Source organism: Sapajus apella, unplaced genomic scaffold (assembly GCF_009761245.1).
Source record: "Sapajus apella isolate SASKATOON/1434 unplaced genomic scaffold, GSC_monkey_1.0 scaffold43, whole genome shotgun sequence".
NCBI lineage: Eukaryota > Metazoa > Chordata > Mammalia > Primates > Cebidae > Sapajus > Sapajus apella.
Window position 1 is genome coordinate 15585199 of NW_022436983.1, and position 25189 is coordinate 15610387.

Here is a 25189-nt window from a genome sequence, read left to right on the forward strand (position 1 = left end):
CATATATCCCTCTGTGGCCATGACCCCTGCCTGCCTCTCCAGATTCGTCTCTTAACACTCCTATTCCCTGCCTTATGTTCCAGTAATAATCTCAGCTGCTAATCCTCCTGCCTGCCACACGGTATGCTTTCTTATCTGTGTGCCTCATGCAGGCGTGCCTGCCAGGGCTGCCTCTTTCTCCCATTCTTTTTACCTCATCTGTGCCTCCATATCTTTTAAGACACAGGTCAGCTGTTCTTCCCTCAAAGCTTGACTCTAACTCCTGGACTCCCCTACGCCCCAAACTGTGCTTCTGTGTACAAATCCATCATTACGTTTCCTTTTAGTTCTTTATTCATTCCACCAACTAATCAACAGTATTTGTGTTAAGCAGAATTTTAAGCACTGGGATACAGCAGCTGAGAAAATTAAATTCCTACCCTGATGGAGCTTACATTCTAGTGGATGAAGATAGATAATAACAAATGAAAATATAGCATGTCAGTAGGTGATACGCTATGAAGAAAAACAAAGCCAACTAAGGAGCGGGGTGTTCTAAGGTTGGAGGGGAGGTTGTGTTGAAAGAACATGGTCAGGGAAGGCCTTACTGCTAACATGGCCTTTGAGCAGAGAGCTGGTGGAAGAAATGAGCCAGCCAGCTGGGCACAGATATACTCAGCATGCTCTGCCCTGAGGCAGAGAACGCAGAGCATGCTTAGTGTATTCCAAGGTCAGCAAGGAAGGTGGAGTGCTCAGAGCGGAATGGGTGAGGGGGAGAGTGGTAGAAGATGAGGTTAGGAGCCAATGGCAGCGAGATCATGATGAAAGGCTTGCTATGCCATTGTAAGAACTTTAAGACTGGAAGCCATGTAAGGCTTTTTGTGCAAAGCAGCAGCAAGATCTGGCCGTGCGTTAAGTAGATAGCTCTGTAGCAGTAGGGCAGGATGGAGGTATGAAGACTAATTAGGAGATTGCTGCAGTAATCAGGTAAGAGATGATGGCAGCTTAGACTGGCTGGAGTGGAGCCAGTGAAGGAAATTGGTGATTGGATTTTGGATATACTTTGAAGGTAGAGCCAACAGGATTTATAAAGGATTGGACATAGGGTATGAGAAAAAAACAAAAGTCCAGGATGACTTGGTTTCAGTCTGGAAGAACTAGAATAAGAACTAGAAGGACATAATTGCTGCGAAGTGGGGAAGGTGGAGGGAGAGTTTTGGATATGTTACGTTTCAGGAACCAGGCTTCCAACTGGGGATGTTGAGTAGGTAGTTGGAGGCCTACATCAAGAGATCAGAGGAAAAGGCTGAGCCAGAGATGTAAATCTGAAAGCTGTCAGCATTTAGGTGATATTTCTAAGCTATGGAATCAGAAGAGAGGGAAGGGAAGAAGTGGGCTGACTGGGCCCTCGAGCACTCCAAGCTTTAGAGGCTGCAGTGGTGCAGAGGAGCCAACCAAGGAGTCTGGGAAGGAATGGCTAGTGAGTGAGTAAGAGAACCAGGCGACAAATGCATTGTCAGAGGAAGAGAATGATGATCTCTGTCCATTGTTAGGGCTAGACTGAATAGGCCAAGGACACTGTATTATAAGTCTCCGTCTACATGTTTATCTCCTGGATGGCTGAGAGCTCCTTGGGAGCAGGAATGGTACAGCTTTGAAGTCAATGAGGTGGCTGTTTTTCCTTAGGGTAATTCTCTTGGTCCTTTAAAGCTCTAATCTCATCTGTAAAATGGGGAGGGAATAATACCTTTTCCACTGAGTCATTGTGAGACTCAAATGAGATCGTCCATACAAAGGATTATGCACAGTCCCTTTCATATATTTAAACACATAGTGATAACGATCATTATTGATTTAGTATACCTGGCATACTGTCTCTCCCCATTAAGCAACATTAGTTGAATGAATGAGTGAAATGCCTTTCTGTTCATTTAGCATTTCATTCAAGGCCTTTCCTATGTGTTTGTGAAGTTTTAACCTGATATTTTGTGGATTTGTCTAGGGCCTGTCCTCCCAAGGCAGACTGTAGGAGAAGAGAGGAAGAGGAGTTCTTGGGGCAGAGTTGGCACGATGGAGCTCCCCAACTACAGCCGGCAGCTGCTGCAGCAGCTCTACACTCTGTGCAAGGAGCAGCAGTTCTGTGATTGCACCATCTCCATTGGTACCATTTACTTCAGGGCTCACAAACTTGTCCTGGCTGCTGCCAGCCTCCTGTTCAAAACCCTGCTGGATAACACGGATACCATCTCCATCGATGCATCTGTGGTGAGCCCCGAGGAGTTTGCCCTCTTGTTAGAAATGATGTACACGGGCAAACTACCTGTGGGCAAGCACAACTTCTCCAAAATCATCTCCTTAGCAGACAGTCTGCAGATGTTCGATGTGGCTGTTAGCTGCAAAAACCTTCTGACCAGCCTTGTAAACTGCTCTGTTCAGGGTCAGGTGGTAAGGGATGTCTCTGCGCCATCCTCAGAGACGTTCAAGAAGGAACCAGAGAAGCCTCAAGTGGAAATCCTTTCATCCGAAGGTGCTGGAGAGCCTCATTCTTCCCCAGAGGCTTCTGCCACTCCAGGGGGCCCTGTGAAAGCTGAGACCGAGGAAGCAGTCTATGCAGTTTCACAAGAGATGAGTGTGAATTCTCCCATAGCCCAGGAGAGCCAGAGGAATGCAGAAACCCCAGTGGAGACTCTTAATACAGCTGAAGTTTGTTCCCCTTCCCCGGCTGTGCAAACCTCTAGTGAGGCAAAGGAGACAAGCACAGAACCAGGTGACATTCATTGCTTTGTAATCCATCCTTCTGTTTTCAGTTACCAGATTGAATGATCTTTATCAGTTTTAATGTTTCAGTGATAAATTTATCAAAGACCACTGTTAGGTAGAAAACCAAAATTCAGTGCAGTACTGTACTAGGGCATTCTTCTTTTAAAAGTGTCTGTGTTTTTGAACATTGAAAGTCCAAAGATGAACTCCAGAGCAGAAAAGCAGTATTGGAATAATGATGTGCCATTTCTATAATTATCTGGGCTTTTGTTGTTGTTCTTTCTCTAGACAGAGTCTCGCTCTGTCGCCCAGGCTGGAGTGCAGTGGTGCGATCTTGGCTCACTGCAACCACCGCCTCCTGAGTTCAAGCTATTCTCCTGCCTCAGCCTCCCAAGCAGCTGAGATTATAGGCGTGCACCACCACACCCGACAAATTTTTTGTATTTTTAGTAGAGACAGGGTTTCACCATATAGGCTAGGCTGGTCTTGAACTCCTGACCTCATGATCCACCTGCCTCGGCTCCCAAAGGGCTGGGATTACAGGTGTGAGCCACTGTGCCCAGCCTCCAGCTGATTATCTGTTATTTTAACCAGGCTGAGGACAGCACAAAGGAGAAAGCTGTAAGAGATGTCTGTCATTCATAACTAATGTGCTAGAGATGAGTTAAGTGCAGTATGTGACCTGAATGTGCTCAGACAGCTTAAACTTGTGAACATTTACTTCAAGCAATGAATTCTGATTTGTTTTATTTCGTTCTACATTTAGCATGTGAAAGGCAACATGACCAGCTGAATTTTCTTCTAGAAAATGAAAGTATCTTCTCAGAAGCACTCATGGTTACCCAAGATGTTTTAAAAAAACTAGAAGCGTGTTCAGAAATTAAAGGTCCACAGAAGGAGGTAGGTACCTCTGAGTTTTGTACTTTTTGGCTAGCTTAGTGTTCTCAGGAGACCTTACTAACTTTCCATATGGGGCAGAAATAGCCCAGGGTTTCAATGTTTTGAAACTTTTAATTTTTTTTGACATTTATTTCCTAAAGGACAGTCTTGCAAAAGTACTAGGCAAGATACTTTCAAAACGAAGTTACATTTTGATCACCAGGAGAATCCCAGTTTCTAACCAGCTTTGATCCAGGATGCTTAACTGATCATACCATTTCCTCCTGAGTGATCACAGATAAAATTAAGAAGGTAGCCATGCATAACCCCAAACCTGAGACTTAAACAATTAAAATTAAAACAAAACAACAGATACTCAAAACATGAATGAAAAAGGACTCTATATAAACTTACAAATTATTGATAAAATGCATCCAATATTTAGGAATAACAGTGGGCATTTTCAGACATAAAAACAGTAATGGTAAACATTTATTGAATACTTCCTGTATTAAGCTTGGCATATGTGTTATCACATTTAATTTTCACAAACATCATCAGTGTGGGTATTATTGTTAAGTTCTGTTTTATGGATGAGAAAACGTTCTCAAAGAGGCGGTGTAATTTGGCAAAGGTCACAGAGCTCATATGACCCTGAGCCAGAATTCAAACCTCAGCATTCTGACTTTAGAGCTGTTCCCTTCCACACTGAGTTATACTGCCTCCCAACAGGGTAAAAGTGATGCATATATGTGCAAGTGTTTAGGAATTGCCTGACAGAAAACTGCCAGATGGCCATCATGCTTTCTTAGCTGACCTCTTTTTTTAAGTAACTCAGTTGAGACGCATTCCCACGTGTTTGATCCCTCAATACCTGATTCTTCACACCTGACCCTGCAGAATTTGACTCCACAACCAATTTAGAACTCCATTTATTTCCTTTTCCTCCCAGCCCTACATTCCCATTCTTAGAGGCTGCTGGCAGGGTGAGAGGGCACTGCCCCAGCAGGCTTGCTCCTCTTGTTGGTGGGGGGGTAGGTGTGGATAGGTCCTCTCATGATGCTGTAGGCAATTTTGTATTAATCCAAGTAATACATGCCTTCTAATAATTAAATGTTTTCCTGATTCATAGCAAGTTACTTTTTTTAAAAAACAAATTCAAGGTCTAGTATTTATTTTAGCTGTGTTAATTGACAGTTGGTTATACATTGTTTTCTTGGGAGACAAGCTATTTACAAGGCTGGGCTAACCCTGATGACTCTCTTTGGGAGGTTTCAAGTCATAAATCCTTGGTACTCTTTGTACTGATTATGCTGAAGGACATTATGGTTTTTTATTTTTGCGCTTGCACATTCTCTTACTGTTCAATTCATCATTTTTGTTATTAGCTTGTTACCTTGATAGCTTCTAGACACACCTCTTCATTTTCTCTTAAGGCTTCCTTTCCACTTAACTTTGGCTATAGAGGAGTAACATTATTCCTTAGGTCAGCAATACTCAAGTTATTAATGTCACCTTTAATGGTGGCATTATAGCAACCTCCATACTTATTCCAAATGTGTCTTATGTATTTTTTTAACATTGGTGCCTAAAAGTATATGGCTTATAACAGGTGATCAAGAAATCCATCTGTTGTACATGGATCCATCCAACATGTCTTTCTTTTTTTCCATTTCTTGTTCTAATCTTTTGATGGCAATATCATTAATAGTACCTTAAAAGAACACTGATTTGCTGTTGGTGATCATTATAGGCTTATGTTATTTCTTCCTCAGTTTTAGAGATCAGAGCAGAAGCTCTGCAAATCACTTGATGGCTGTTTTTAAAACCGATTCTGTTACAGTCCATAATAAATCTTCGAACTTCAGAAAGGAGAAAAGGGAAAAGATACTTTAAGAACATAAGGTTAAATAGGGAGTTGGGGAGATGCTGCTTTGTACTTGGGCTTCCACTTCTCTCTCTCTCTCCTTCTCTCTCTCTCTCTCACTCGCCCTCTCTCTCGTACTTTGTTTCAGACAGCCTTATTGAGCTATGAATGACATGCAGTAATCTGTACATGTTATGGTGTACAGTGTGATCAGTTTTGATATTAGCCCTGAAACCATCACCACAGTCAAGATGGTAAACATCTCCATCACCCCCAAAAGTTTCTTCGTGTCCCTGTGTACTCCCTCTCTCCTGCCACTTCCACTTACCCATGGCCTGGGTAACCTCTGGTCTGTTTTCTGTCACTGTACATAAGTTTGTATTTTCTAGAGTATTGTATAAATGAAGTCATATGGTTATGTATTTTTTGTCTGGCTTTCATTCAGCGTTAAGTATCTTGAGATTCATCCATGTTTTTTTTTTTTTTCTCCTTTTTCCTTTTTCTGTGAACTCTACAGAGAAGTATGCCCATGCTGTTGTGCAATCATTCCTTCTTATTGCTGAATCGTGCCCCATTGTGTGGCTATACAATTCATATATCCAGCGCTACCATTTACTAGCATTGTGACCTTAGGCAGCTTCATCTTTGTAAGCCTCAGTGTCCTCATTTGTAAAATGGGGATGCTATCACCTATATCATGGAGTCATTGTGAATTAAGATTCTTTATATAAAACTCATAGTAAAATGCCAGGCACTCAGTAGGAGCTCAGTAGGTAACAACTGCTATTGTTTATTTATACATTAACTCAGTATTTTTTTTTTTTTTTTTTTTTTTTTGAGACAGAGTTTCACTCTTGTTACCCAGGCTGGAGTACAATGGCGCGATCTCGGCTCACCGCAACCTCCACCTCCTGGGTTCAGGCAGTTCTCCTGCCTTAGCCTCCTGAGTAGCTGGGATTATAGGCACGCGTCACCATGCCCAGCTAATTTTTTGTATTTTTAGTAGAGACGGGGTTTCACCATGTTGACCAGGATGGTCTTGATCTCTTGACCTCGTGATGCACCCGCCTCGGCCTCCCAAAGTGCTGGGATTACAGGCGTGAGCCACCACGCCCGGCCTAACTCAGTATTTTTACACCTAAGAGACCTTGAAACCCCCTTTTCGCTAAATGCCTTATAATACCCTGGTGCTGTGGCCATTTTCTCTGACACATGAGATGGTTTTCTGCTACTTTAAGCTTAATTTGTAAGGCATGCTTTCAGGTAGGTACCACCATCCACTTGGAAGTAGCTTCCTAAACTGCAAGGGCAGTGTCTAGTCTGAAGCAATCAGTTTCTAGAACAGTCTGTAGAGGAAGTAGCTTCCCGTACTGCAGGGGTTGTGTCTAGTATGAAGCAACCAGTCTCTAACTATGTATGGAAAAATCATCTGAGGTGCTTGTTAAAATGTATACCTCCAGAACTCATTTCCACAGTGTCTGATTCTTAGGTTATGGTAGAACTTGGGAATCTACATCTTTAACAGGCTCCCCATGGGTTGCTGTTTTGGAATCTGTAGACGACATTTTGGAAAGCGTAGCTAGAGAAGTGAATGGCTTACAGAACTCTTAGTGTGTGATGGTAGGTGTCATAATGTCTGTGCTGGCACCTTTCAGTGGCATGAGAGGCCACCGAATACCCATTTTCCTCACTGGCTTACCCTTTGATTTAGCAGATGTTTACTGAGCAACTGATATGTGCCAGACTGAGCTGCTTGCTGGGCAAAGAAACTTCAATAAGACTTAATCCCTGTCCTTAAAGAGTATCTTGACAGCAGAGAAATCCTGCCACATGTGTGATTATTTTGGAGGAGGTATGCGCAGGAGTCACCAAGTTACAGATTTCACCATAAGGCTTCAGCACTGAGTGCATTTAAGAGCTGTTCACTTGGAACAACATTGTTTTACATTTCTGTACAATTTTGAAGTTTGTTTGGGGTATTTTGTTTTTCTGTTTATACATTTTTAGCTCCCCAAGAGCTTTGAGTGGTGTCCTGTGATTGGTGGTTTCTTAGTTAATCATCATAACTTGGGAACAGCTTAACATTAAAAATAGTCTACTGGATGTGTCACTCCTTTTCTGAAACACAGCTGTGGAGTGTGCAACTGGGCAGGATTGAGTTTAAGGAGGGCACCATGAACCAATGTCCTGATTATTTTATTTCCTGAGATCAATGAAGAAAGGTGGCAAAGCCATCCCCTGAGCAGTGATTGCAGCAACATATGAGAGAAAGCTGGCTTCCTTGAATTGTGGGAAACCAAAGCCAAAACTTATTAAGGAGAAATCTCTTGGGTGCTAGGATGGGAACATGCCTTCTTCCTGTCTTTATATCAGTGTAATATCCTTTATCCATTAGAAAAGCAGGTGGTGACCCAAGAGGTCACTTCTGACCTCTGGCTGAGCTGAGTAAAACTTTTATTTAGAGCTAGACTCATACTTTTTTTCAGTTTTTATGCTAGGGTTTTTTTGTTTTTGTTTTCGTTTTTGAGACGGAGTCTTGTTTTGTCGCCCAGGCTGGAGTACAGTGTCGCAGTCTCAGCTCACTGCAACCTCCACCTCCCGGGTTCAAGCGATTCTCCTGCCTCAGCCTCCCGAGTAGCTGGGATTACAGGCATACGCTACCACACCTGGCTAATTTTTATATTTTTAGTAGAGACAGGGTTTCACCATATTGGTCAGGTTGGTCTCGAACTCCTGACCTCAGACGATCCACCCGCCTTGGCCTCCCAAAGTGCTGGGATTACAGGCATGAGCCATCATGCCTGGCCTTTTTTTTTCTTTTTTTTTTTTTTACATTTTAGGAAACATTTATTTAACTATTTTCTGTACATCAGCACTAACAAGTTTCGACACTGCCGCTTATTTGTTATGTGGCTTCAGGCAAGTTGTTTTGCCTCTCTGTGCAGGTTTTCACATGGGTAAAAACAAACAGATAAAGGCAAGGTAGGGGTTGAACAGGATGCTCCCTGGAGCCCCCGCTGGCACTGACATTTTCCAGTTCTCTCCTCTGTGTTTCCTGACATGCGTCTGCCTCCTGACCTGTAGGCAGCAGAGGTGCTATGGATGGAGAACAGCATGGAGCTAACAAGACTTGCATACAGTGAGACACAGTGGATGACTTTGTGAGTGCCTGGGATACTTTCTGGAGGCTGAAAATTGTTTTTATTTAGCTGACATCACGTGTCCACTAACGGCACTCAGCATCCCCAGGGATTGAGCATGGCTTGCAACTCAGTGACAGACAAGCCCCATTGGGACTGTGAGGCTCAGGGAATTTCACTGGGGATTCAGACGCCATCCATGGTCCCTGTAGACCAGGCAGTGCTCAGAAGCATGGAGACATCAGAGATCCAGTTCTCATCCAGGACACCACGTTGCCTGGGAGGCACCATGTTGATACTAAAACAACTAAGTTGAGGTAGACGTGGTAATGTCAGCAAGGACGTTATAAACACATTCATGTACCACAAGGAACGCAAAGCCAGCTGAATTGTGAGGCTCTTTCCATTGCTGGGCTTCTGGGATTCCTTTGAGTGCCTTCTGTGTGCAATCTACTGGTCCAAACTGGCTTACGCAAAAAGTGAACTTGTTGGCTCCTGTGACTTCATAGTTTGGAAGAGAGATAGCTCTGGCCACGGCTGGCTACAGGTATGGCAACACCATCAACAGGACCTGGGTTCTTTCTCCCCAATGCTTCCCCTTTGTGACCTCCACTCTCAGAAAGGCTTGCCCTCACGGTGACAGAAATGGCAGCAGCTGCTCTAACTTTGGGTGCAATTCAACAGAAAGTGGTCAAAGGCGTGGTAGGTGGCACACACCCACAAGGTAAAGTCCTATGATAGGTCGTCTGCACACTGAGAAGCATGGAAGCCAGTGGCAGGTCAGTCCAAGTCCCAAAACCTCAAAAGTAAGGAAGCCGACAGTTCAGCCTTCAGTCTTTTGCTAAAGGCCAGAGCGCCCTTGGCAAACCACTGGTGTAAGTCCAAGAGTCCAAAAGCTGAAGAACTTGGAGTCTGTTGTTCAGTGGCACGAAGCATCCAGCACGGGAGAAAGATGAAGGCTGGAATTGTCTTCCTTCTTTATTCCTAGCTGTGTCTCTGCTTTTAATTAATTGTGAAGACAGCAAAGTGGGTCTGCAACTAGAATAAGGAGATAACTATCTACTATTGATTTCTGTGCCTTTTGATCCACTCTTCACCTAACAATCTAGAAAGACTCCCAAAGCTGAAGATCTAGTAGCATTTTTTTCTCCTTCAACTTTATTTCAAAGGCAAACGAGTCTCTTCTCCTATGTGAATCTGATGTTTTCAGCCGTGTCGCTACTTTGGAGGTTTGTCAAATAGTGCAGGTCTGTGTTTTGAGGGCTCTGTTCACTGACAGGGTTGTGTTGCCCTCTTGAGAGGGAATTAAGGAGATTCATTTTACAGGTCTATGAAAGGTGAAAATAAGTTGTTTTCCCAAGTCTTCTTTCTGTTAATCATTAGGCCTAAGATATGTAGCCATACATAGAAGAGCTAATGGTTTTATGGCAAGGGAATTTCATTTAGTTAAATATTTATTGAGCATCTACTATGCACCAGTCTTTATATTCATTGAGACCAAGAAAATTGATATAGATTGTCTACATACAGTGTTCGAAAGCGTTATTGATTCTGATAAGTCTAATAGAATCCAGTGTAAATAGATTTGATTATGCTTAAATCTGGGACGTAGAGCTAGGTGAAAGGCCTATGGAATGACAGTGTTTCATCCAGCCGCTCTGCTTACTAGACCTGTGACCTTAGGCAAGTTACTTCACCTCCCTGAAGCTCATCTAAAGTAGTAGTAGTGACGCCTCCCAGGCCTGGTGCGAGGAGGAAGGTAGATGGCACGGTGTCCGGATGGTGCTGAGCGACTGTAGTCTCTATCATTATTGCCATCAGCCAGCCCTCGGCAGTCAAGGGAGGCCCGAGTGAACAGGAATATAGTGTCACTCAAACAGAGCTGAAGGTAGTAGGCAAACAATTGGGGTAAATAAGTAAACTCAGTTAAAAGGCTTGAGGTAAGGGAAAGGTTAAATGGTTTTTCACCTATAGAGGGAAAATAAATGGTCTCCTCTTGAAATATATTTACCTATATTTCACTCATAGGTAAAGTACTTGATTACTTCTGTGACCATGCATTAACATGAATTTGTTGAAGTACCTTTAACCCTGAGAGTCAAGAGTTAGTTCCAAATGTATGGTTAAAGAACTTAGCCCTTTCAGCAGAACTCTGTTTTGGTTCAGCTTTTGGAGTTGTGTTACATGGTAGTAATTGGTGAATCCCTGGTTATCCTAATATGTGACACCCTTCTGTTTAGGCAGAGAAACTGTTGCAGCTAAGGGCTTGCTTATTCCATTGTGGAGCCCTAGGCAGCTTTAGGGGGCTGATGGAGTAACTGTTATAACAGTGCTGGCATTGGTGGAGGTCCCCAGTAGGTTCTGAAAGAAAACGCAGAGACAGCAGGGCTGTCTAGGCAGCCAACCGCCCTCTCCTGGCCCTTTTGTCAGCCTTCCCGTGGTTCTCTTCCCAGATGGTCAACCCTAGCATCACTGTTGAGCAATGAAGTGAACAAATGTTTTAATTTCACTGATGAGTAGTTCTGCAGAGAGGGAGACAGCAGAGAGGATAATGAGAAGCGTATCAAACGCCACCGCTGATGAAAGCTTGTCTTCCCCACTGGCTCAAATGATAATGCCAGAGAGATGTGGATTTGGGATATTCGGGAGTTTCAGGTGGAAAAAAAAGGCCTGGCCTAGGCTAGAATGAGAGAGCTGTATGCTGTATCAATTGAGATGCACAAAAGGCAGGCAGGAAGGAAAGGGAAAATAGGAAGAAACATGTTTACTGAGGCAATTAGCAGCAAGTGGCTCTGTATTCATTATCCATTGCTGTATCACAAATCGCTCTAGAACTTAGCAGTTTCAAAGAGCAAACATTTATTACCACAGTTCCTGTAGGTCAGGAATCCAGGTACAGCTTAGCTGAGTCTTCTGGCTTAGCAGCTCACAGGCTGCAGTCAAGGTGTCAGCCAGGGCCACATCTCAAGGCTCAGCCGGGGGAGTAGGTTTTTCTAAGCCCACTCTCATGGCTGTTGGCAGGCTTCAGAAGATCCACTTCCAAGCTTACTCCCTGACTGTTGGCTGGAGACATCAGTTCTTGGCCACATGGGCCCCTCCGTAGGGCAGCTCACAACATGGCAGCTTGCATCTCCCAGAGCAAGGGCAGAGAGAGAACACACAGGCAAGATGGAAGTCATGCCAGCCTGACCTCACAAGTAGCATCCTGTAACTTTTACCATATTCTCTCTCAGAAGCAAGTCATGAGGTTCAATCCAAGGGCATGAATATCCAGAGTCAGGTATCATTGGGATCCATTTTAGAGGCTGCCTGCCTTGGGGTCCCTACTGCTGTCAGTGAAAAGGCATTTTAAAGAGATTTCAAGCCAACTAACAAAAGCATGAAAAGTTGATTTAGTTTAGCCAAAGGGGATTAAGCATTCAACTGATGTCTTCATTTCTTATTTATTATTTTTTAAGTAGAAGAGGAGTTACCTTAGGTTCTCAGAAGTTACTTACGCTAATGGTATGCTGATATGGATTATTAAAGTGTGTTCTGTCTATGTCTACTTTTGGAGATGACCAAAAAACACAGGAAACTTTAAAGTTTAATTTAGCTTTCTTTATACAGGCATTCTGTGATTAGGAAGCAAGCTAAAGCAAAGCCAAGAAACACAAGGTCTAACTCATTTATAGCTCCTATTTGGGAGGAGAGGAGAAAGAGAAAATCTCTCTAAATAAAAATCTTAAACATATAATTACTATCAGAATTTGTAATGCCCGCTGGCTAGCTAAATTTTGCTGTGTTGATACAGTCTTCATGAGCTCCTTCAATGTGGTGGGGAGATGTGTCGATGTGTAGAAAACTAACCTTTTGCTCTCTAAAGATGCTTGTTAGAAAAACTTTCTATTTTATAATCTTGACACTAAAAACATCAAAGGTAGATTGTAGTATAAAGCCGTGAAACTCAGTTTTGGTTACTAGATTTTTTTCAAGTAAATTCATTATTGCTAAAATAGAAATATCAATCCTACCTTCCAATTGACCTTCCTGGCATTTGCATGAAAGATGTTCTGTCAGACCAAAGAAAGGAATGCTAATTTTGTTTATTTTACCGCTGGGGTTGTTGATGTCTTGGAAGGGTCTAGAAGAGTCAAGATGATGAGTTTGGTTTTGTATGCACCCCTGAGCCCTCTGGAGGATAAGGTGTGTACAGCGGAAAGTGTGTGGCAGCTCTGGGTTGAAAGGGCGCAGGATTAGAGCTGCTCTTCAGAGTAGTTTGCATAAAGGTGACAGTTAAAGCTAGATATGTGAGAGCTTTTCAAAAGGGAGAATATAAAAGGAGAAAAAAAATAAAGGATTGAGACCAGTCTTAGGTGCTGTTAATGGTTATAGATTTAGAAGAAGAACCAGTGGGAAAGGCTGAACGGGAGTGGTCAGGAAGGCAAGTTCTTATCCCAAATGCTTCAGTGCTGCTGAAATCAGAAGAGAATTGTGATACAGAAATGCTGCCAAATGCCACCGAAAGGTCAAGTGGCACAAAGCCAGAGGCAACGCTCATTATATAAATGTTGGTTAGGGGAAGAGACTGCGAAGCCCCTTCAGGCTGAAAGCAGTCATTCACGTGGGATAATTAACATGTGAGTCATGTGTTCTTACAGCTGGCAACTACAAGCCAACACATTGTTAGCCTTAATTGTTACAGACTATATCTAAAATTAATAAGGCCCATGTCTTTTTAAATAGTCTGTCATTTATAATGTAAATGATTAAGGTATTCTTTTTTCCTAAATTGTGAGATTTTAATTGCATTCTCAAATAATAAAATGACAGTTCATTAAATTTAAATTCAGACATCCTTGCCAATGAAATGCTTAAAATGCCATAAGATTCAGAAAGGTATAATTAGGTAAAAAGTACATTAAGTTTGTTAAAAGTTCACTGAGCCCCTACTGTGTGCCAGGCTATGCTATTTGCTAGGCATACAGAGCCCTAGAAAGCATTATCCCTGTCTTTAAGAAGTCTAGTTGGAGAAAAAAGAATAGTTATAGTGTGAAAAATGTCCAATTAAAAGCAGTGAAGAGGAGGTAGGGCCCATGGCCGGGAAAGGCCTCCCAGCAGAGGAAGCCCCTGAGCAAGGTTAGTGCATGGAGTCGTGGAATTGGAGTCCTCCAGAAGATGGGGTAGGAGCGTGGGGCCGCAGGGCTTGTTGGAACTGCCACCCGGGAAGAAAGCGCAGTGGGTGAGGAGCTGCAGGAGAAGCAGGCGGGAATCAAACTGTTGAGGGCCTTGTTTGCCAAATGCAAGGAGCGGTGGTTCTTGTGGTTTGCTTATCTATCTTTCTGGGTCCTTTTGTTCCATAGACTATAGTGAAATGTCTGGAGGGTGGAGGAGAACATTCAGCATTCCAGAGAATCCTGGGTAAAGTAAGAGAGGAGAGCCTGGATGTTCAGACGGTCGTGTCCCTGTTGAGGCTGTACCAAGATTCTAATCCTGCAGTAAAAACAGCACTATTAGACAGGAAGCCAGAAGATGTAGACGCAGTGCAGCCAAAAGGTAGGAGAAGATCCTATCCATTGGAATGGCGGGATTTTATTTTGGGATGATGCTATAAAGTTCGTTCCAATGATACATTTCTTTGGTGGCTTAGTTATTAAGTGGTTTTCACATAAGTTTCATATTTAATTCCAGAAGCTGCATGTTAAATATATACCAACTAAATTTGAGTCTCCATTTCTATCCCACAGTTAACTAGTCTGACACCTTGAAGTTGGAGAATATCATCCATGTTCTCCTGTCCTTCAAAAAGCCACGCATCCAAATCAATGACTTGAGTGCCCAGGGTGTACTGGTTCGCTGACAGCACTTAAAGGCTGAGGTTTCTCTCATTTGGGTTAGGCACAAAGCAGTGGCCTTGCCAACCAGAAGTTAACCTCTGGCTGGCTCTGCAGCTTTGTGTTTCGACAGATAAATGAAACATTTTTCCTTTCATAGAGTTTAAACAGAATAATAAAGTATTTTCCTCTGTAAAAGAGATTCTGCATTCAGGTGCTCAGAATAAGCTGAAAATCACTTTACTATTCTGTTAGATCTCTCTTGACAAACCATGCTGTCATTTTCTTCAAATTGACTAACTTCTCTTATGTGTCTCTAACTCTTTCTCCCCCAGGGAGCACAGAGGAGGGAAAGACCTTGTCTGTTCTGTTACTAGAACACAAAGAGGACCTGATACAGTGTGTAACACAGCTGAAGCCTATTATGGAGTTCCTCGAAACAGCCAAGGAGGAATTCCTGACTGGCACTGAAAAAAGGGTAACTGTGTCAAGCGTCTCCTCCCTCCTTCTGAATTCAAAAATTATTTTGTGGCACATTCACTTTATACTTTGCAGTATTTTAATACATACTGCATAGTAAGCACCTTGAAACTGAGGTGCTTGTTTCATGTCCCATTGCATTCCTCGAAGCAGCTTACTGAGGGCATTGCACGCAGAGCCATATGGGAAATGGATGTATGGATGAATGTGTGGGTGGGTGGGCGGGTGGATGGACTGATGAACGTGTGGGTACGTGGATGGATGGATGGACGGATGCTATTCCTGCTCTGACTCAATCAGTTTTTACTGTAAACAACTGTATCAAGAGTTCAAATGTTGAGGCAATTTGTAATTATTATGGCACTTTCCCCTTTATAGAAATGTGCTGTACTGTATATTTGAAGTATGTAGAAAATTGGGAAAACAATCAAAAATTAAAAAATTCTAATTTCAGAGATGACACTGCTAACATGTTGAAGCCTGTGTTCCCCTTCTTTCTCATTTGAGTCATCCCAGGGTGGGGTTATACAGAACATATGGTTTTCTAACTTGGCTTTTTACCTGATACGTGAATACATGTCTATACCTATAATATGGATTTTGTATCCTGTCTAATGGACATACCATAATTAATTCTTTTATCATTGAGCATTTGTGTCCATTTTTTTTGGCTATTATAAGTGATGTTGTGAGGAACACTCTTGCACACAAATCTTTGCATACCTCTTAAATTATTCCCTTAGTATAATTTCCAAGAATTTCTAAGAAGTGGAATTTTGAAATCAAGAGTATAAAAATTTTCAAGTGTTTGATACATGTTGCCAAATTGCCCTTCAGGAAGGTTGCACCAATTTACTCTCCCACCAGCTAGCTACTAAAATCCTCATAAAACTGCTGGCATGACTTCTCGAGGCAAGTAGATAACTATGTTTGTTGGTGTTATTGATTTCAACTTTGTGCTAAAAATATTTTTATATCTGGAAAGAAGGAATAGGGATAGAGTACTTTTGTGGCATCAATTCCTGAAACTGTGGGAAGTGACTTCAGTGTTGAGGAGAGAAAACGTTTAGAAACCACTGGTATAATGGCTAAGCACTGAATTTACAGTGAGGACTAGATTCTTGATTTTATTTTTTTCGATGATGTTATATCGCACATGTGTGCACGCACACACGCAATGGGAACAACCTTTAATCTCAAAATTACATTTTATGAATTAATTGTTTTTAAATTTTTAAGTCCTTTGAACTTCTTCAAGAAAGAAAATATACAAAGATTAAACTTCTGTTTTTTCCCCTTAGTCTTCAAATTAAGTGTAATTTCTGGCACTCAATTTAAGTAAGTTGCTTATAGCTCTAGAAGTTCCCGATTCCCTCTTTATTATTTCATTCAATTACTCATTCAAACCTTTTCCTTATTAGCTAGATTGAATGTGTCCTTTGAACTGTTTCATTATCTTGGTAAAACAGCATTTATAGATAGAGTCCAAACTCAGCCTCATTCTCTGCAGCAAGATAGACCACACTGTCATTTTCTACTGTCACTTTCAGTTTACTTGACAGAGAAAGCTGAAGCAGAAGAGCTTAAATTAGTTATAAATCACAAAAACACTTCTTAAGATTGGGGGTCCACCAGAGCTTCATTAACCGATTCCTTCTCGTGAAAGCTGAAGCAGCCTGATAAAGTGGGAGTAGAGAAGTGAATGTTGATTGAATAGCCACAGTATTTTGACATCGTGTGAAATGTGTACCAGGCCTTTTTGAACTTTTTTTCTGTTAAGAAAGTGTGCTAACAATGGATGCCATGGCCTTTATAAGTATGTTGGGTTTTGTAAGAAGCAGTAACTAGGAACATATTTACATCAGGACTGGAAACAGAAAAAAAGGGGCGATTACTGTAGCTGTCATTTATTTATTGCTTACTGTGTGCCAGGCAACATGCTGAGGACTTTTTAAATGTTTCACCCTCACAGCAACTTTATGATGTCATGGATACTACCTGTATTTTAAAGATGAAGAAACAGAGCCTAGGGAGGTGGAGCAGCTCACCCAAAGACACAGCTGTTTGGGGCCAGTACTAGGAACCAGACTTCTAATCAAAGCACATTCTCTTAACCCCTATGTGTATTTCTCCCTAATGGTATCAGTAACGCTGTCATTTCTTAAAGATCACATATGTTCTAGGAGTTAGGCAAGGCTATACAAACAGCACCTTCATTTTACAGAATCCTCCGAACAACTGTGCAAGAGTTGGTATTGTTATCTTTTGCAAGTGAGGAAAATAAGGCTTGAAGAGTTAAATAACTTGCCCAAGGTCACACAGGCAATAAATAGTAGAATTGCAATTTGAACTAGGTCTGTCTGGCCTTAAAGCCTATACTTACTCTTACTGGTATCTGGCTGCCTCTTTATGTGTCAGATTATTGCTTAGGAACCAAGATTTAGCTCTGAAATCAGTATGGTGTTTAGATACAAGCTCTTAGTTTTTAACTTATGATTTATTTAGTAGATACCTACTGTATATTAGACCTTAAAGAGAAGGACTATGTTCTGTACTGACAAAGAATATAACAACTTGATTTATTATATATATATATATATTCCTTTCATATATATAAAACCAATTTGGTTTTAAAGCTAAATTCATTATTTTAAAATGGAAGTTAATTTGATAATGGCGGCCTCTGGCATACTACCATGACTAGGAGCTGGCATTTTCCCAAAGGAAAGCTCAAAATTCAGCTCCTGTGAATCTGTAGATTACGCGTATTGAAATAATCCCCTGCTTTATCAGTTCCATAAGAGCTAAGTTATGCATATGATGCCATAGTCCATTAAGAAATGGTTCTATTGTAATATAAAAATATCGGTAAAATATCTGTCACGTGTTTTATTTTCATCCTTTTGCTAAAGTTCTATGCCCTTTTGACTCAAAATCCTCTAACATACCAAGGAAGGACAAAGGAGCGGAATTGTTAAATTATAACTGGAGCTGATGTGTGTGGCTGTTGAGAATGAGAGGAATGGATAATAAAGAATTCACAAGAAAATAATCCAGAAAGGCACTTTAAATCTATTATTTTGGAGTCCACAGACCTAATGTACAAATTATCTGAGTATTCAGATCACTATACAAATAAAGTAAAACAATATAGTTGCTCTGAAATTATAACCTATGCTAATATTGTGAACTTTACTAAAAGATCAAAAAACATGAAACTATATTAATTTCAATCTGTGTTTCTCAATCTCAGTGTCCAAACAAGCCACAGCTAAAGAACCAGGTTAGAGATAGGCTACTGGCTGCATCATACAGGCCTGGTTTAAGAATATTTTCACAAAATACAAGCCATTGGAGGCAGAGCAGATACACAGACCTGCAATTGAGAAAGAAAGATTCTCACAGTTACTCGTTTGGAGATTATTTTAGATTTCTATCGTAACAGAATAAGGAAGAAACTATGAAAAAAAAATGATGCTGGAGATCAACAGAGGAGGACTTGGAGATGGGGCACCTTGTGATGCCGTCTCGCTAGGTTTTCCAGTAGTGTGTCAGATCAGTGCTGAATTGCCAGTAACTGGTATCTGGTTGATTGCTTGCCACTGCAGGTGATTCTGAATTGCTGTGAGGACAGAACACCCAAGGAGACAATAGAAGATTTGTTGCACAGAATGACTGAAGAGAAGACCCTGACTGCTGAGAGTTTGGTAAAACTCCTCCAGGCTGTGAAGATGACTTTCCCAAACCTGGGCCTTCTGCTAGAGAAGTTGGAGAAATTAGCCACTTTGCCAAGCGCCACAGGTATTAGTTAATCATCGACTCTCTGGACTGAAACCACTCTTCCAGAAAATTATTATAGCTTGAAACACCCTTTTGGCTCCATGCTGGGGAGATAAGATAATGTTAAGAAATGTCACTGCAGAGTAGAAACTAGCTGTCATCAATCGATAATTCCCAATATCTCTGGAGTTAAGATCTGAAATCTGAGAGTGACTCTTCTCGGTTAAGCTCCGTCATGGTGTTCCTGTGGCTCAGGATTTATTAACATGTGGCTTTCCCAGGGCTGTCCAGGATCATCTGTGAAAGCCAGAGGAGCAAATGTGCTCATGAGGCTCAGCATCCTGTCAACTCTATTCACAAATAGGAGCGGCAAAGCCTCAAATCCCAATCGCCACTTTTCTGCCAGAGTGCTCTTTGCTTCCAGCAGTCCACAGAACTCACTCTTGTGTCTGCTCAGCTTGGGGAAATGCGTCCATATCCTATTCCTTAGAAAGACATTCCAACTCAAACCAACTCTTTCCTATCCTAGAGCATTTAGGCCTCAGATGGTTTTCAGAAAAAGGATATTTGTTCCTAGCCTATAAAGGTAGTATGTACTTGTACAAACTTGGACAATTCCAAATATAAAGAAGAAAACCATTTAAAATCTTGCCACTCAAGTATGTCAATATTAACACCTTGACATATTTGATCTATCATTTTTATAATATTGAGATACTATCATATTATATAATTGTATGGTTCCCCCATGTAACATTGCAGCAGCATTCTTTTCTATAGTTCAGAAAATCTCCCCACAATCCTAGTTTTTGAAGTCTGTATAGTTTTCCATCATAAGGATGTATATGGTGTATTATTCGTGCCCTTATTTCAGAGCAGATGGAACATAATGGTTAGGACTGCAGGCATTAGCGTCAGACTCCCTGGGACTGCAACCTGAGTGCATTCTGTAGCTGAAGTACCCTGAGCAAGTGACTTAACCTTTCTGAGCCTCATTTTCTGTGTGCAATGGGGTAAGAGTGGTACCTATCACATACGTTTTTGTGGCGGGTATAATCCATGTAAAACATTTCGCACCGTGCCCGACACATGGGCACTCAGTAAGCATTAGTTGTTGTTGCTTTCACTGTCATTATCAGCACAGACTGTGCGTTGACAATTTGTACATAGACAAAGACCTTCAGATAATTTCTTAAGGCTGCATTTCCAGAGGTGGAGTTACTGGGATAAAGAAGGGAGTACATTTTTAAATATCTGCAAAGCTGAGAGAAATGCCTGATAGTTTTGATTTTTCTTAACTTTCCAGTAAATATGACCTCTTGGAAGAGAGAACCTAAGAAATTGGCTCAACGGGCACCTAAATAGAAAAACCACAGGTCAGCTTCACATGCAGAACCTTGATTCGTGTTTGTCTTTAGGATCGCCACACGGATCCTCTCCCTCAGGCTTGACAGACACCCCCCCCCTTGAATCTGCACATCTGAGTCTCTTATAAGTACAGCCTTCTAATTACACCCCCGGTGAGCAATTGCTGGCTCCTACCACCAGGCACTGTCTTTCAAAGTGTTAATGGTTTTGTGACCCTGAAGCACCAAGCGATGAAGCGTAGGCAGAGGAGCTCTGAACATATGTGTATGAGGCCCCAAGCCAGGGCTCTGCAGAGGACACTGAGGTCTTGTGCTGATCACTCTTCCTCTCTGATTTGTAACATCCTGGAGTCTTCTGCAGGAGGTTTTGTTGCAGCAAATATCGTTGTTTTCCTAATATCTTTACAGTCCAACCAAGCCCTGATGATTATGGGACTGAGCTGTTGAGACGCTATCATGAAAACCTCTCTGAGATTTTCACAGACAACCAGATATTATTAAAGATGATCTCACACATGACAAGTTTAGCCCCTGGAGAAAGAGAGGTAAGAGAGGGAGAGAAACAGATGAAGGGGAGGGTAAAATGAGAAAGAAGGAAAAAATATGAATATATATATACACACACACACACACACACACACATATTTATATTTTCTGTAAATATACATATGTAGCCATTCTGAGAATTGCTAAGTAGAGGAGAAATAGAAGATAACTCAGTTTCTAACGTGGAGTTCTAATTTCTGTGGTAATAAGGAAAGGCATTCAAAAGGAGAAATGAAGAACTTTGTCTTTGTCATGTGTAAGAAACCTCTCAGATTGAGAGAGGTGAAGGATGTTGAAAAACTCCTTCCCCAACATATGTTCACTGTAACCCAATACCTAGACTTACAGCTCTGCAGCGGGGCCAGTGGCTAGAGAGTCTCTTACGTGCGTGTTTGTGCCCCATCTTGAAGGTCATGGAGAAGCTTGTGAAACGTGACTCTGGTTCAGGTGGTTTCAGTTCCCTGATATCAGCGGTTCTGGAAAAGCAGACACTCTCTGCCACAGCCGTTTGGCAGCTGCTGCTGGTGGTTCAGGAGACAAAGCCCTGTTCACTGGACCTGCTCATGGAGGAAATAGGAAGGGAGCCCGGTGCCGGTGCTTTCTTCCGGGCAGGTAAGTTACCTGACCTCTGGGAGGAGTTTTCCTCATTAGAGATTACTGTCAGTCTTCCTAGAAAGTAGGAAGAGCTCTCCTGCAGTAGTCACCCACATCCCTACCGTTAGAAGTGACGACTGGCAGTTTAGTTCAAGGACACGAGAGTTTGTAAACCTTTTAAAAAGTAGATGCTGTAATTATCTTAAGCTTACCTGATTATTATACTCTGATTACAGTGCTGTTTGCCATTTTCCCCACTGCCAGCCTCAGATAGGAGATAAGGGAAATGCGTTTTCATTGTGAAGAGTTGAGTGGAGGAAGGGTGAAGGAAAAATGGTACTCATTGTTTGACTAACGAGTTTCTGATCCCTGTTTGTTTCAGTGACCACCCCAGAACGCGCCACTTTGGAAACACTCCTGAGGCATAACCAATTGATCTTGGAGGCCATCCAACAGAAGATTGAGTGCAGGTTCTGTACCTCAGAGGAGGAGCGCCTGGCAGAGACTCTGAAAGAGGTGTGGTGGGCACGAAAAGCAGAATGCCGGAGAGTTTTACAGTTGTTGCCTGGGACTGTCTTCATTCCTGAGGGAGGAACCAACATCTCATTGGGTTTTTTTTTCCTTCTTTTTTTCGAGACAGGGTCTTGTTTTGCTACCCAGGCTTCAGTGCAGTGGTGCAGTCTTGGCTCAATGCAACCTCCGCCTCCTGGGTTCAAGCAGTTCTGCCCCAGCCTCCCGAGTAGCTGGGATTACAGGCACACATCCTCATGCCCAGCTAATTTTTTGTATTTTTAGTAGTGATGGGGTTTCACCATGTTGGCCAGGCTGGTCTCGAACTTCTGGCTTCAAGCGATTCACCTGTCTCAGCCTCCCCAAAGTGCTGGGTTTACAGGCGTGAGCCACCATGCCTGGCTGGAACGAATGTCTGTGCCTCATGGTAAGCTAATGCTTACTAACACATTTGCATTTTTAATCCTTCTGGCTCTACATGACGGGTGATGTTATTACATTTTATAGACAAGGGTTCCCAGGCCCCAAGAGGTTAAGTTACTATCTAAAATGCTCTGGTAGGGAGGAGATGACGTAAGGATTTGAACCCAGGTTCCTATGACTCAAACCAATTTATTCCATTTGTCTAAACCTAGTATCCCCTGGAGTCATGATGATGTTCTCTTACCTGTTCTAAGAAGCAGCTTCTCTCAGATGAAGGAAAGTAAAACTGGTCTTATTACATGTTCTATTCTGGCTTCTAGAAAGAGCCAAGATAAACATAGATAGAACAAAGCTTTTGCCCATATGGGGTAGCAAATAGTGCCAGCTCATTTTCTGTAAGGCTTCACACAATGTGGCCAGCATCCCAGGAGTACCAGGTGGGGACTAGGGGAATTCATGGGTGTCTAGCGCAGGATCATGAGCATCTTGAGTGGGGAAGAACAAGAAAAGAACAGGAAATTAAACTACAGAGTCAAGTGTAGTGCCCTTTTGATTCAGGTAGGTGTGGAAGGTGTGCAGAAGGGCTGGCTTCTAACTGTCTCTATACAGGTGACAGCCACATGTTGGTCTGACTCAGATGGGAAGAAGATGGCACACATTTCTGCGGGGCTTCAGAGGAAAGATTCATCTGCTAGACTCTCTCCAGCACACCACAACTTCAGAGATGGGGCTTCTGCAGTTGATCAGTTTTAGCCTCACTAATTAGTCTCATGCCTGCCTCCAGGGACATCAGGTTTATTTAGATAGACTTGAAAAGAGCAGAAATAAAATATCTTCCAAAATGAAAATTCCGTTTGGCCATCTGTGGATGGTTTAGCTTTATTTTCTCAGTGCACCGACTCTTTCTGCTGATAGCTCTAACATTCTGAAAGAGGACAATGGCTTTGAAATAATATTCTTGGCCTCTTTAAAGCTTCTATTTGAACCTTCTTTAAAATGCTGAGTTTCTTTGTGAAAGAAAATGACGTTTAAACGGGTACATCTAAGTGTCTAAAAATACAAAGCCACTGATCATGCAGAATTACTTCCAGACATTGAGACAATTACATATTATGAAAATTTATCCTGATTTTCAAGACAGACACACCAATGACCAAATCCTATAGCTTTTCAAGCTTTTAATATTAAGATCCAGAAAAGGTCTTCAGGAGACTCCTAGTTTCTGAGATGCTGTTTCTTATAGAAAATGCTTTATGCTTCCCTGCATGTATCTTTGTATTTGTACATTTATCTGGATCCATGCTTCTCTTTTTTGCTTTGTTAGTTTTCTTGTTCTTTGGCAAACAGAGCTGTCCACCACATTTATCACAAGGCGATATATAAACTGCTTATAAATGGAGCAATGCCTTCCTGGGATTAGCTTTTTTTTTTTTTTTAAGTTGAAAACCATGGAGAAAATCTGCTGAGATTAACCCCACACCTTTGTCTCCTGGTATTCATTTAGATTCTGAGCATTTCCTCTGAGACAGCCAGCCCTGAAGCTTCCGTGAGAGCAGTGCTGGGCAGAGCTGTGGAAAGATCGGTCTCGGCCATTGAAATATGCCACCTCCTGTGCAGTGTCCACAAATCTTTCCCAGGCCTGCAGCCCGTCATGCAGGAGTTAGCAGACACTGGTAAGGAATGGGCTGGGCAGGAAGGGGGTTCCTGCAGGACCCCAGGTTGTTTCCTGAAGAAAGAGGCAGAAGTTCATGTAAGAGTTTATCACAACCTTAAGTTACACATTCATTTTTTATGTTCTCAATACCTAAAAAAATTGTGAGACGTAGAGGAAAATGTTCTTTGTGTTTATTAGAAAGTAAAGAGGACAATGATATGACTTCAGAGTGTTTTTGAGGATCTCAAGTAGTCTCTAGTCTCCTTTAAGAAGTGTGTTAGAAAAGGTATAAAGGAAAAGGGAAACAGAGTTCCCAGAGCCATGAGATGTCTCTCTTATGCAGGTATCCTTACTAAGGAAGATGGAGAGAAGGAAACATGGAAGGTGAGTAATAAATTTCACCTTGAAGCCAACCACAAAGAAGATGAAAAGGCAGCCAAGCCAGCCAAAGAAGACAGCCGGCCTGGGGAACAGAACGATCAAGGAGAGACTACTTCCTTGCCAGGACAGCAAGAGAAAGAGGCTTCTGCCTCCCCAGACCCCGCCAAGAAGAGCTTTGTCTGTAAGGCCTGTGACAAAAGCTTCCATTTCTATTGCCGCCTGAAGGTGCACATGAAGCGCTGCCGCGTGGCCAAGAGCAAACAGGTGCAGTGTAAGGAGTGCAGCGAGACCAAGGATTCTAAGAAGGAGCTGGAGAAACATCAGCTGGAGGCCCATGGTACAGGCGGAGAGGCTGACGTCCCCAAGAAGAAGAAAAAGAGGCTTCCAGTGACATGTGACCTCTGTGGGAGAGAATTTGCCCATGCCTCAGGTACATTCAAGAAGGCAGAGTAGCAGGATGATAATTGTGGGTTTTATTGTTTGGATTTCAGGCCTTGCCCCTAGTTGTATGCAATGAGGGTGGTGGGTGGGCTTAGAAAATAGAGCAGGTTCCTACAGAGGCAGGGCAATATTTTGAGAAGAGCATGGGCTTTGGAATCAGCCCCCTGAGCTTTGATTTCCCCAAATCTGTTAAAGCAGCACCCTGATACCACTTACTTTGTTGGATTGTTATGAAGACTTAAGGTAACAGAGCTAAACACTAGTGCTGTGCTGTAATAGAGCGAGCACACAACAGCATATACCTCTTATTGTTTACAGTAATAGCTTGCTACTTAATACCTGGCTCGTGTTACATGTGCCACCTGTTTCTTGGTAACAAACGAGTCATGGAAATTATGGGATGTATAGTCAGAATGATTTTCCCTTATCCTAAGAATCTGGATAAACCTCATGAAGGCGAGTTGAGTTTCCCTAGTTCTGGGTAGCTGGATCTTCTTTAAGAGAGAGAGGGGGAATGGGGGAGATAAGCCCAGCCTCACTTTCTACCAGGTCCATCCAGGAGTGAGGCCAGGTGA

At 42.2% G+C, this 25189-nt stretch overlaps 1 protein-coding gene across 5 annotated transcripts in view; it reads left to right on the forward strand.

The window, feature by feature from the left end:
* Window positions 1–25189, forward strand: part of ZBTB40 (zinc finger and BTB domain containing 40) — an 83068-nt gene that overhangs the window by 39133 nt on the left and 18746 nt on the right. For all 5 annotated transcript variants that reach the window (XM_032300729.1, XM_032300730.1, XM_032300731.1 and 2 more), the window contains 10 exons: window positions 1982–2746; window positions 3506–3639; window positions 13968–14160; window positions 14774–14916; window positions 18527–18719; window positions 20474–20610; window positions 21022–21223; window positions 21588–21721; window positions 23643–23811; window positions 24136–24603. In XM_032300729.1, the coding sequence (XP_032156620.1) occupies window positions 2050–2746; window positions 3506–3639; window positions 13968–14160; window positions 14774–14916; window positions 18527–18719; window positions 20474–20610; window positions 21022–21223; window positions 21588–21721; window positions 23643–23811; window positions 24136–24603 (2470 nt within the window). In that variant the 5' untranslated portion in view covers window positions 1982–2049. The remainder of the gene's footprint in view (window positions 1–1981; window positions 2747–3505; window positions 3640–13967; window positions 14161–14773; window positions 14917–18526; window positions 18720–20473; window positions 20611–21021; window positions 21224–21587; window positions 21722–23642; window positions 23812–24135; window positions 24604–25189) is intronic.